Raw genomic sequence first — 12,656 nt, 5'->3', positions numbered from 1 at the left:
TCAGGTCTGCAGCCCCTAGCCGGGCAGCCCCCGCGGCTCTTGGGACTTGACCTCTGCGACCGACCCCACATTCTCCTGGATGTCTTCCCACTGCTCTGGCCATTCCTCAGGGGGCGGCAGGCAAGGGACAGCGTGGCTGCTGGCTCAGCGTGCTTCTCCCCTGACTGGTGTGGACCTCGGGCACCTTACCTGGTTTTAGCTTCAGCCCAATCATCCTTCAAATGGTGATAATAAAACTCAGGCTCAGAGCTGTCCGACGGGTTCTATGAGATCACCGATGCGCAGTGCTTGGCCTTCCCAAGGACCCCCTGTAGCAGACTCTTCCCGACCCAGCTCCCCTCCTTGTCACTCTGCAGCTCCCATCTCTAACCCCTCGGCACCCGTTGCCCTCCACGCCTCCTGGGTGCCATCAGGGCGTCTCAAAACCGCCAAGTCCGGGTTTCTGGCAGGTGAGTAGCTGGCCCATCCTGTCTCCGCCCCTCTCCTGCATCAGGCGTCCCCTCACTGCTTAACCCTCCGAGGCCCCCCTGACCCATCACCCTGCCCGACTGCCTGCGGTACCTGCTCTTACGCGGCTTCATCCCCCCTTCGTGGCATTTCCCACTACTAGGCTGCGGTGACTGCAAATTTCCCGAGGGCAGGGGCCCAGCCTCCCCCGTTCACTGTTCCCCAGAACCTGAGGTACTCCCTAGCACAGCAAAGGGACTCCTTCTGCCCCAGTGCCAAGGGAACGGTACCACACGGAAAGCCAGAAACCTGCTGTTGCCCTGTCCCTCCTCCTGTCCCCAAATCCATCTCCAGGTCCTACAAATCCTAGCCCTAAATGGTTACTGAATCTGCCTACTTCCTGTCCTCATGGCCTTTACCTAGCTCGGGGGCCCTCCCTCTCTCCCCCAGGACCACCCCATGCACCCTTGATCCCGCTGCCAGACATCAGGTTCCCCCCTCAGGTGCATGTGCGCCCCAGGAAGCAGGCCTGCACTGCCGCCTTTAGGGCCCTCGCCCCTGCCTGCCCCTTCCCACCTCTGACACCCTCGGGGCTCCTCTTAGGCTCCTCTCCCTCTGGAAATCTCCCTCCTGTGCACCCTGCCTGCCCAGTTCGGGCTGTAACCACATTTACCACACACGCAGTCTGCAGGCAGGAATACTGGGGCCAACACACCTTTCAGAAGGCCTAGAAATTGGTTTTCCCTCTCTAAGCCTGTTGCCTCACAGTCTGTGGTTATGGGGGGCAGGGAATAAGACTTTAAAGCAGCACTACAGCCCATGACAGGCCCTAAATACATGGAGCCTCAAAGCAGCAGGGCTGAGAGGCTCGGCTGTTCTTGCAAATCGCTGCACACGGATGCAGCCCACGCCAGAGCGTCTGTCATGCTTTCAGGTCATACTGAGCAAAGGACCCCCACACGACAGTGCCGCCTGTGGTCAGGAGACAACCCAGAAGTGGGGCAATGGTGCTGGGGCTGGCGACAGGCCGTCTCCTACCGGCACCCGGGTGCCCAGGGTCCATGGCGGTGGGCGGGGGGAGCTGGGGTCCTGGGGTCACGGGGTCCTAGGGTCCCACGGTCCCAGAGCGCCTAGGTTCCCGGGTCATGGGTGTCCTGGGAGCTCGGGGTCGCGGGGTGCCGAGATCTTAGAGTCTTGGGGTCCGGGGTGCCGAAGTTGCGGGGTCCCGGGGTGCGGAGGTTCCGAGGTCTCAGGGTCCCAGGTCCCAAAGTTCCGGGGTCCGCAGCCCACCAAGGAGACCAGGCACCACCCCTGAACGGGCGGCCGGCTCGCTGACGGCCCCGCCCCCGTGGGACGGGCTCCACCAAAGCCCATTGGCCGGCGGCCTGTCCGCCCCGCCCACGTGACGCGGCACGTGACGCGACCCGGAAGCGGCGGGGCGGTGGCGGCGGTGGCGGCATGTTCACGGCGGGGGCGGAGAGTCTGCTCCACCAGGCCAGGTGCCGCGGCGTTTCCCTTGGGGCTCCTGGCGGGGGGAGGGCCCCACCGAGCGGGGCCCGCGCGCGGAGACCTGGAGCAGCCCACCCAGACCCGCTCTGGAGATCCGCGGGGCGGGGAGGCCACGCCGTGCAGGCCCGGGGAGGGTGCTGCGGGTCCCCGGAGGCGGCGGCGCGTGAGCAGCGTCGCGAACGGTGCGTGCAAGGGAAGCGGGGCGGGGCCCCCCCGAGGCTTGGCGGCGGCACCCCGACGTCCAGCAGCAAGGGAGGGGAGCCAGAGCCCATCTGACAGTGTGAGACTTGACGTCACTTGTTTAGAAGAAAACGCCGTCAGAACCACAAGTCGGTGGTAAACTTTTCTAAAACAAAACAACAACAAAAAAAACCCTAAAACTGGATCTGGAGCTGGACCAATTGGTGGGAAAGACTGGGATGGTCGAGGCTGCTGTAATTTAGTGAGACGATCTTGAATGCAGATTAGGTTCTGAAGGCTGGGAAGAGGGCAAAAATCTGTGGTCAAAATAACCCTTGAAAATCTGCTCAGAAAGCGCCTTGTGGTTTCGTAGCACCGTCTGTGTCTCCTTCACTGTCGGACAGATACTCCAGTATTCAAGCTCCAGTGTTACAACTGGAGCTCACTTGAATTTAGGGGCTGTATTAAGTGAAAATAGCATCTCACTCAACATGTGACACACCCCAGCGTTCTTGCCAAGAGACAGGGAAGAACTGAGACCCGCCCAGAACCTCACCGGGCTTACCTCTGCCCAGCTCACCTTCTACTCCAGGTCGTAAATTTGCAGAATGAATAGCCCTCCCTATCTAAATTCTTACTCCTCTCTCTGCCTCGGGTAGGGGGGTGGGGGAGTTGAGGGTAGTGTATGGTTCAATATCCATAAGTAAGATGCATGACTTACGCAATATCCGCTAGGGTTTGAGAGGAAAGCTAGTCATTATCAGTTAGGTCTTACTGGTGTTCAGGGTATTCCACTCTAATTAAGCCTGTGATTTGGGGTGGCACTTTAAAATAAATGGCTAACGTTCAGGAGTTAGGATTTGCAGTGAATTTTAGTGTCTGAACTTCTTGGCGATGGAAAAGCAAGGGTGGAAAAAGTCACCAGAAGCATCTCTCGCAAGCTGAAGACAAGTGAAGGAAGTGGGCCTCAGAGAAGGGGTGGACGGGGGTGTGCGGCAGGTCAGGGGAAGTTTCCAGAAGCCTGAGACAACTAATCAGAGGCTCTGCGTGAGGACATAACCAGCAAGGGATATTTCAGGCAGAGGGTCTGTCGGGAAGATCAAGAGCAAGAGCAACAGGACTTGTGCTTCTTAGAGAAGTAAGGCGGGCCCAGGACCCTGTAAGCCTTGTTAGTGTCGGTAGGAGTTTGGGTTTGAAAGCACTGGGGAGCTATTGAAGGGTTTGAGCAGATTGGCCTTTTAGAATCTCGTGATCTAGAGAATATACTGGAAGGGATTCGTTGGGATGAGGGGTACCACCATTCTAGGAAAGAGTCTCCCGTGTTGTTTTGAGGCAGCCTGGTGGCTTCTCGCTCGGTCTCGTTAGTCCAGTGAGAAACAGACCTGACCAGGCCTCTTGTCTTTCTGCGTCTTCATCCCACGTGTGACTCTTGTGTTTGTAAGAAATGGAAATGGGTTAGGAGGTGGAAGGGAGACCGGAAGTGGTGGGGAGTTCACTGAGGTTCATCTGCCAGCCTTCGAGTAAGAACAAGAAACACAAGAAGCAGCCCCAGGCACCTAGCCTCACAGGCTCGGCCAACCTCCTCGTCAGCCCAGGGCTGGAGCTGGCCCGTCTCTTGGTTCAGACTTCCGGGTTCCGAGCTCGAGCATCTGATTGGTCCGGCCTGGATTCGGTGGACGTCAGCCATGGCTAGGGGGCTGGAGGGGGCCCTCCTCTGAGAGCACCCCCCCCCCAGAGGTTCCTAGTACCGTGTTTCCTAGGTTTGTCTTTCCTTCTGGACTGGAACAGAAACCCAAAACCCAGGTTTCTGTTTTGAGATTTTGCTCAGTATCTTACTTCTTGTTGATGCTCGGTAGATGTGTTTTTTAACGAAGCAGAGTAAGTACTAGGAACTATAGTAGGCACACCTGACAACATGTCACAGTGTTTGTCCTCTGACCTAGCAGATTTCACTCTTGTTCCCAGGAATGGAAGGCTCACTGAAGGAATCTTTTTGAAAAGCAACTTATTTCAGGCCACCCTCCATTTTGAGTCCTAACATCAATCGGTTTTAGTTCTTCTGCTCCTGGGACAACAAAAAATCCAGAGGGGTGGTGTCGCCGTGACGGGGTCTGGTGAAGCTGCTGGCGTGGTGGTCTCCCGACAGCCCTGCCCATAGGGGAGGGGAGTGACCCGACGACGGCCGCGTCCCAGGGAGGGAGGATTCGCAGGTGGTGGCCTTGCTCTCCCGCGGGACACCTGGGCTTCTCTGCTCCGTGGGGATGTTCCTCCAGCCCCAGGGCCGTCTGTCACGGCTCAGGGCAGCATTTCCGGCTCCTGTGGCCGGGGCCCCTGAGCCCAGGTTGCTGACGCCCTGCTCTTCGTTTAGGGAGATCCAGGATGAGGAGCTGCAGAAGTTTTGTTCCCGGGTTGTTAAGCTGCTGCAGAAGGATGACCCGGGGCCCGATGCAGTGGACGCCCTGCAGAGGCTCTTCCTCATCGTCTCAGCCACGAAATACAAGAGGAAGTGAGCGTGATGGTCTTCGGGGGGGATGCAGGCTCCCAGCACGTGAGGGCAGCTTGGTGGGGGGTCCGCTCGTGGCGCATCGGGCCTGGGCGTCCTACGCCCGCTGGCAGCGGTGCTCACGGCGCTCGCATACGGAGAGCTCTCTCTGCCGGCCAGGGGGCCCCGGGTCTTCTCTGGGGGGGCCGGCGCTCCCGTGGTGATGTACCACCTGCCACGTGGCCTTGCCCGTGCCCCCCCCCCCAGGCTGGAGAAGACGTGCGTGGACCTGCTGCAGACCACCCTCTGCTCGCCCAAGTGCCCCGAGCAGCTCCAGTTCCTCTGTGCCGCCATCCTGAGAGAGAGGTCGCCTGCCGACAACCTGAGCCTGTCCTGGGACCACATCCAGAGCAGCCAGCAGCTGAGCCTGGTGGCCTCTGTGCTCTTGGCCCAGGTGACACGCCCGTCCTGCCCTTGGTGGCCTGGGGTGTCCACCGGCCTCCCCCGTGCCCTCCTGCTCTATCCCCCCTTGCTCCCGGGGAAGTGGCAGGGCTCTGGGCTCCGGGCAGGCTAATTCCGGCTGCCCTGGTGGTGACGCTCCTGGACGCGCTAAGAGGGGGCGTTTCGGAAACAAAGATGCTCTTGGAGCGGCGGCCTTCAGAATCGGCAGCCCCTTCCCAGGTGTTTTCAGATCGGATGACTTGTCGCTCACACACTCAGGCGGGTCATCGCTTCACACTCCCCCCATGTTCCGTTTGAAGGGTGACAAGAAGGAGGAGGTCCGAAGCGTGGGCCAGCACGCCTTCAGAGTCCTCGAGAGCCGGCAGCCCGAGGGGCCCAGTCTGAGACACCTGCTCCCGGTCGTGTCCAAGATCACGCACCTGGCCCCGCACACCCTCCATGAAGGTAGTCGCCCTTCCCAAGAGGCTTGCGCGGGCGCAGAGAGAGAGGAGCGCCCTCGCGGGAGGGATGGTGGAGAGGCAGTCTGGGGAGGCCTGGGGGCCCAGCACCCTGTCCAGAGCTTGTTTTCTAGAAAGTTCTATCAGCACCCCTGCAGCCCGAGTCTGTGGGATTGACGATTTCCCGCATGTTGTCCCTGCCCACCCCCCACCCGCAGACCAGACCAACCTGCTCAGCAAGAGGCTGGTGGACTGGCTTCGCTATGCCAGCGTCCAGCAAGGGGTCGCACACACTTCCGGAGGCTTCTTCTCCACACCCAGAGCCCGGCAGGTGAGCCTGGAGACTCAGAACCTCCCCCACCTTGGCCAGCCTTGCCTCCAGGGTCCCAGCAACTTCTCCTGTCCTTCCACCTGCCCTGGTTCCAGAATGATCCCTCTTTTCTGTCTTCACTTGGGTCGGGGGGCTTTGGGTCCCCAGGGTCACAGCCCCCCAGCCCGTGACGCTGTGGGCCAAACCCGCTGGTGAGATCCCTTACCTGGCGGAAGACGGCGTCCGCTCCGGTGCCAGTGTTAACACGTCTCACGGGGGCTGTCCCCAGTCCTCGAGAGCGTGAGGGCGGGGCTCCCACTCACACACAGCCCCCCCCACCCTCCCCACTGTGAGCCCATTGCCTCCCGCACGCCCCCCCCCCCCAGCCTTGGATCCCAGCACCCCCCTGGCCCGGGTCCCCACAGCCCGTCCTTCCTTGCCTCCCGCAGCCGGGCCCTGTCACCGAGGTGGATGGGGCGGTGGCCACAGATTTCTTCACGGTGCTGTCCACGGGCCAGCACTTCACGGAGGACCAGTGGCTGAACGTGCAGGCCTTCTCCATGCTGCGGGCGTGGCTGGTGCATAGCGGCCCCCAGGGCCCCAGCGCCCCGGACGCAGGTGGGACGCGGGGGGCTCCTGGGCAGGAGGTGGGCAGGACCGGGTGTGGCCCCGGGCGACGCCGGCAGCCCTGGCTGAGCCTCGCTGGCACCGGGAGGCCCGTCCCTTTCGTGTGGGAGAAGCCAGAGCGACCGCTGAGGGCAGACGTCAGCAAGGGTGTTCAGACAGCTTCACCAAACCCCTTCCCCAGAGCAGACCGGCCGGCGGCGTAGACAGGCTAGACTTCCGCGGGGAGACGCCTCCACTGCACGGGACGTCCAGTGAGGGTGGAGGTGGCCACGGCCGGGCGAGGCCTAGGTAGCCTGCCGCGGAGACTCCGCGCCCCTGGATGGGCTGGCCTGCGCGCCCCCCGAGCACCTCGTTCTCTCTTCCAGACGACAAGTCGGAGCTGGAGGGCTCCACCCTGTCTGTGCTATCGGCCACCTCTACCGCCAGCCACCTGCTGCCCCCCCAGGAGCGGCTGAGGGAGAAGGCTTTCGAGTACTGTCAGCGCCTTGTGGAGCAGAGCACGCGACGTGAGTCCCGCTGTCGCGCCTCCTCCCCCAGGGGCGTCTCGGGCTGCTTGTGGGGGGCCGGGACCTGGACAGCCTCTGTGCCGGGGAGTGGGGGGGGGCAGAACCTGTCCCCAGCCCACCAGGCGTCCGTCCCAGCCCCCCCCCCCCGCCCCCGTCCATCCTGGGGGCGGCTCCTGCCCGTCCCTCCGCTCGCAGTTTGCTCTCCGCCGCCTCCTCGAGCTTCCAGAACAGGGTGCCTCGCACTCTGTTTTGATGCTGACCGGAGACCAGGTGCCTGCCTCTCTTCCTTCCCCAGGAGCCCTGAGAAAGGGGGACGCGGACCTGCAGAAAGCCGTACGTGCCCGGCGGGGCGGGCGGGCGGGGCGGGCCGGCCTCCCGCGCGGCTCCCTGCGAGCTGGGCCTCCGCGTCTCCGCAGTGCCTGGTGGAGGCCGTGCTGGTGCTGGACACGCTGTGCCGGCAGGACCCGACCTTCCTGTACCGCACGCTGTCCTGCCTGAAGGCCCTGCACGCGCGGCTGTGCGGGGATCCGGCCCGGGCGCGGGCGCTACTGCCCATCGCGCAGTTCTTCCTGAGCCACGGTGAGCCTCGCGGCGCCGGGACACTCTTCTGCTTCGTGCGGAAGCTCGGCCCCTCTTCCTGTTTGTGGCGCTGCTTCCTTGGTTGTGTAGACCCGGGTTGCTTTGAGGGACCGTTAGCACCGGATAAGAGAGTCTTTAGATGAGTTTAGGAAGTGGATCAAAGCTTCACACTGATCTTAGATCTCTCTTTGCCACAAGAGTTCACGGGAGTTTCGTGGGAGGTGCCGTGAAACCAGTATCTTCCAAAGAACATTCCATGTCATGTGACTTGGAGGGATTGGGCGGTAGCCGGAGACTCTTGTGGAGAGCTGGATGCAGCTCGGCCAGGGCTCCCCGTGCAGCATGGACACCTCAGGGCCCCTGGTGTCCGGGACTCTGAGGGCCCCACTCAGCAGCAGGGGCATCCTCATGATGAGGCAGGGACCCTCGTGCCGGGGCCCGGGCCCTGATGAGGCCGCTGTGTTTCAGGGGAGGCGGCCGCCGTGGACTCGGAAGCCATCCTCCAGCACCTGTTCACCAGGGTCCCCTGCGAGCTCTTCCACAGCCCCATGCTGGCCTTCGAGTTCGTCCGCTTCTGCGGGGACAGCCTTCCCCTATTCGGCAGGAACCTTGACATTCTTAAGCGGAGCTTCCCCAATCTCTTCAAGGCACTCTCAGTTGTCCTCGGGCCGGAGAGGGGGGCCAGCGTTGGGCGGGGGGGAATGTGTGCAGTGTGTCCGGCTCGTTCTCCCTCCGGGGAGGCGGCCTAGGGTGCCGGCGGAGGGCCAGGGACGGCGTCATGTAGGAACAGCGTCTCCGCCAGGGAGAGCCCCATGCTGAGCCCCGTGAGAAAGAGCAGCTAGGCTGGACTGTGGTTGATTCTAGAACTTGTCCCAATTATCATGTCGAGTAGGCTCCTCACGTGGGAGCCTCGCCTGCTGTGCTCAGCCCTTTGTGCTGTTGGCTTTTTATTTTTAAGATTTTATTTATTTGAGAGAGACACAGCGAGAGAGGGAACACAAGCAGGGGGAGTGGGAGAGGGAGAAGCAGGCTTCCCGCCGAGCAGGGAGCCCGATGCGGGGCTCTATCCCAGGACCCCGGGACCATGACCTGAGCCGAAGGCAGACGCTTAACCGACTGAGCCACCCAGGTGCCCGTGCTGTTGGGTTTTGATGTGTTTTTTGTGACTGGCTGTGGTTACCGCGTGGTCTTTGCAAATTCAGCTAGAGGAACAACGACAAGTAGAAAGTGGTTGCTTTACTTGTTGGCACAGAAGTGAACGCAGAAGCAGAGTAGCGACACAAAACTGATCAAGGTGGCCCAGGGAGAGCAGGGGGGGGATCGATACCCCCGCCCATCCGGGACCGAGGGGCTCTCCCCTGCGGCAGCCCGTGGGTTCCAAGCCGATGGCTCTGCCGCTGGGCCACGCGCCCCACACGGGCCCTCCTGGTTCCCACCGAGCCGCCTCGCTTGTCCCTGCAGCTCCTGGCCTGGAACAGCCCGCCCCTCACCTCGGAGTTCGTGGTGCTCCTCCCGAGCCTGGTGGACGCCGGCTCGGCCGTGGAGATGCTCCACGCCCTGCTGGACCTGCCCTGTCTGACTGCGGCCTTGGACCTGCAGCTCAGGTGAACCCGAGGGGCGACACCTGTCCCTGGGTCTGCAGCTCAGGTGAACCCGAGGGACGACACCTGTCCCTGGGTCTGCAGCTCAGGTGAACCCGAGGGACGACACCTGTCCCTGGGTCTGCAGCTCAGGTGAACCCGAGGGACGACACCTGTCCCTGGGTCTGCAGCTCAGGTGAACCCGAGGGACGACACCTGTCCCTGGGTCTGCAGCTCAGGTGAACCCGAGGGACGACACCTGTCCCTGGGTCTGCAGCTCAGGTGAACCCGAGGGACGACAGCTGTTCCTGGGTCCCCTCCCCGTCCCCTGCTGTCCCGTGAGCTGCCCCGAGAGCACCTCTCTCCAGCCCTGGGCCCTGGAGCCCCTGGCCTGTCTCCCTCGGCAGGAAAGCCTCACCGTGCAGGGTGCTGGGCCCCAGGCCCCTCCCGGTCCCTCTGAGGCTCATCACTGGCACGGGGCGACATCTGCTCTGTGTCTCCACGAGGGCTGGGGCCAAGTCGGGCCTCCGGGGGCCTGTGCCCGGAGCCCAGTCTGAACCCGGCCTCGGGCATCTGCTGGCTCACAGGCTGTCACCGGCTGCGTCCGAGAGGCCGCTGTGGGATACCTCCCTCAGGAACCCTAGCTGCCTGGAGGCCTCCCGAGACCCAGAGTTCCAGGCTCTTCTCCAGCACCTGTTGCGGGCCGAGGCCAGCGGAACCGTGCAGAGGTAGGGGCCGCGCGGGCCGGGGAGCGCCTGGGGTGAGGCCTGCTGCTGGGCGTCCCCGGCCCCACGGCCCTGGGCGGGACAGGAGAGCGCCTGCGTGTGGTCAGAGCCTGTTCCCGGGGGGTGGGGCGCGTCTGGGCACATCTGCTCCTGGGCCTTAGGCGCTCTGACCTAAAGAGGCCCCTGTGGTCGCCCCCCCGCCCCCCGCCCTGGGCAGGCACTAGCCACACGGCGGGTGCTCGCAGGGCACGGGCCTCGCGCTCAGCTCTTTGCCAGCCCCGACTCGGGCCGCACAAGCCTGCGAGGTAGGCGCGGTGACTCCGTTGTACAGATGGAGAAGCTGAGGGGTAGCGCCCCCCAAGAGTCGGAGGGCCGGGACTGGAGCAAGGCGTCTCGAGCGCAGACCCCCACGCCCGCACTCCCTGTGGCCTGTGGGAGCAGCGCTGCCTGAGGGGCCGGCAGCTGACGACGGGAGCAAAGCCGTCGGCAGGGGGAGGCATGCGTGGTGACAGGGTGCCCCCCGCCTGGGAGGGCACCGCAGGTGGTTTCAGAACTTGGTCCAGGCCACAGCATGGTGATCCCGACAGCCAACCGTTGGCGTGTGGAGAGCGTGTCCGGGGGCCCCGGGGGAGCGGGAGGGCGGGTACTCAGTGGGACGTGTGACATGTTCTCCAGGTTGGCGCCACTCCACGAGCTGCTCCGGCCCATGACCGGCTGCGCCCGCGTGGTGCAGTGCGCCGAGGCCGTGCCCACCCTGCTCCAGGCGTTCTTCTCCGCGGTGACCCGGGTGAGCCCACTTCCAGGCTCCTCCGTTCCCGCGGGGGCCGCTGGCCCTGGGCCTCGGCAGAGCCGGTGTCCTTGAATGCAGATCCCGCCATGGGTCAGCGAGAGGCGCCGGGGTGGGTGGCAGGCGGCCCGTCCCCCCCCGAGAGCGGCCCCAGGCTGCGAGACATCGTCGGGGCCAGAGCAGAGCGCGGGGGAGGGTGGTGTCAGGGCTGAGGCTGGGTCTTTCCTCCTGACCCCCAGTTTGCTGACGGGGCCCTGACCAACCAGCTGGTGCTGGTGCTCCTGGAAAGAAGGGACTCCCTTTACCAGGTGCCCCAGTACGAGGACCGTGTGCACAGGTGGGCCCTCCCCCCCCAGCCTGCCCCGCCTCCGAGTCCCCACCCCCCCGGGCTGCGCCCTTTGCAGCGCGTGTCCTGCCGCCCCGCATCACCCCAGGCCCAGCTTCTGCACACGCTCCTCTCCCCAGTCCCTCCTCCCTCAGGTCTGTAATCTCCGGTGCTGGCCTCAGTCCCTCTCCATGGAGCCTTCCAGACCATCTGTCCCCCTTTCCCAAGGCCTGGTCCACACAGGCCTGCGTCCACGCCACTCGCCAGCCCCAGCTTCCCCTCCAGTGGGCCCTTTAGGGGCCAGAACCATCTGCACCTCAGTCCGGTGCGCAGAGGCTTTCCCGTCCCACCTCCCGGCTCTGGTTTTGGATGGGGGCCGCGGTCCGGGCCCAGGGACGGCCGCGGCCCAGCAGTGTCCTACCCGGGCAGGGTGCTGAGCTCACAGCTCTTGGCCCTGTGCGCGCTGCACCCGTCGCTGGTGGTCGACCTGGCGAAAGAGCTGCTGGAGTTCGTGGGGAGCGTGAGCAGCGTCCACAGCAGGGGCGCCATGCTCGCCGCCGTGGTAAGGCCGGCCACCGCACCACCGCCCCTTCCCACGCCGGGGTGCCTGCAGGGGGCTGAGGCTCTGTCCCCCCCCCCGCCAGGCCTGGGCCGTCGGCGAGTACCTGTCCGTGTCCTGGGACCGGCGGTGCACCGTGGAGCAGATCACCAGGTTCTTCGAGGCCCTGGAGGCCCTGCTGTTCGAGGTCACCCAGTCCCGCCCGTCCGCCGCCCTTCCCAAGTGCCCCCCGCAGGTCATCGCCGTGCTCATGACCACGCTGACCAAGCTGGCCTCCCGGAGCCAAGACCTGATTCCCAGGTACAGGGGTGGGGCAGAAGGGGAAGGGGAGCTGGCCCCGGACGCCCTCCCGGTCCCCGAGGTCTGCACGCGGCCCGCAGCACGAGGCCTCCGGTCGGACACCAGCGGCGTGGGCGTCGTCCCTGCGGCCTCATCTCTCCCAGCCAACGCCCCACGACCCGGAGGCCTCAGGTTTCACGTGAGGAGTTGCACATGCAGCTGACTGACCGGGACCCGCTCATCCTCAGGGTCTCTCTGTTCCTGTCAAAGATGAGGACCCTGGCACAGAGCCCAGCGCTGAGCTCCGTGCACGGTGAGGAGGATGCGGGAGCCATCTGCACGCGGGCCACCGAGCTGCTGACCCTGCTAAAGATGCCCAGCGTGGCCCAGTTTGTGCTCACGCCGAGCGCGGAGGTGTCCGAGCCCCGCTATCACCGTGACGCCAACACGGCCCTGCCGCTGGCCCTACGCACAGTCAGCCGCCTGGTGGAAAAGGAGGCGGGCCTCCTGCCTGGGTGAAGGGACGGTGGCCGGGGCGACGCCGGCCGGCCGCAGATTAAGAGCCTGGTATTAGGGCCAAGCTGCGGCTGCTGTGACCAGAGGGCAAGTCAGAGGGTCGCAAGGCCCGGGGAGGAGGCCCGGGAGGGTCTGGGTCCCTCCGTGCTGAGGCAGGGCTGTCCCATCCTCGGCCTTCGGGTGTCTGTCTGTCTGTCTGTCTCTGCTGTGCTGAGCTGTGTGGTGGAGCAGATCTGATCTGGAGCGCTCGTGCTGTTGGGGGCTGGATGGGGGCTGCCTGGTCTGTTTCTGGTGCTCCTTGCTCGGGGGCGAGAAGAGGTACAGCAACAATAAACCTCTTTCAGAA

The 12,656-nt window shown here is 64.2% G+C and overlaps 1 protein-coding gene across 1 annotated transcript; it reads left to right on the top strand.

Moving 5' to 3' along the window:
• The first annotated feature begins 1,859 nt into the window (after positions 1 to 1,859).
• AP5Z1 (adaptor related protein complex 5 subunit zeta 1) lies at positions 1,860 to 12,656 on the top strand. The gene is made up of 17 exons (XM_027613803.1): positions 1,860 to 1,946; positions 4,505 to 4,642; positions 4,886 to 5,072; positions 5,380 to 5,524; positions 5,736 to 5,848; positions 6,277 to 6,445; positions 6,820 to 6,960; positions 7,256 to 7,293; positions 7,377 to 7,539; positions 8,008 to 8,186; positions 9,001 to 9,143; positions 9,707 to 9,847; positions 10,520 to 10,631; positions 10,871 to 10,968; positions 11,386 to 11,518; positions 11,601 to 11,815; positions 12,043 to 12,656. The coding sequence occupies exons 1-17, from the start codon at positions 1,906 to 1,908 to the stop codon at positions 12,311 to 12,313; spliced, it is 2,427 nt and encodes an 808-aa protein (XP_027469604.1). The 5' UTR covers positions 1,860 to 1,905; the 3' UTR covers positions 12,314 to 12,656.

The sequence above is a fragment of the Zalophus californianus genome, chromosome 10 (genome assembly GCF_009762305.2).
Source record: "Zalophus californianus isolate mZalCal1 chromosome 10, mZalCal1.pri.v2, whole genome shotgun sequence".
Taxonomy (NCBI): domain Eukaryota; kingdom Metazoa; phylum Chordata; class Mammalia; order Carnivora; family Otariidae; genus Zalophus; species Zalophus californianus.
The sequence above is the reverse complement of the archived record's forward strand: the minus strand, read 5'-3'. Positions and strand labels throughout refer to the sequence as shown.

What these genes read in the sequence shown, in the direction of transcription:
- AP5Z1 (XM_027613803.1), top strand. Translation starts at nt 1,906, where the DNA reads ATGTTCACGGCGGGGGCGGAGAGTCTGCTCCACCAGGCCAG. An exon ending in GCAGTTCTTCCTGAGCCACG is followed by an intron (nt 7,540 to 8,007) that starts GTGAGCCTCGCG and finishes GCTGTGTTTCAG; the next exon opens with GGGAGGCGGCCGCCGTGGAC. An exon ending in TCTTCTCCGCGGTGACCCGG is followed by an intron (nt 10,632 to 10,870) that starts GTGAGCCCACTT and finishes CCTGACCCCCAG; the next exon opens with TTTGCTGACGGGGCCCTGAC.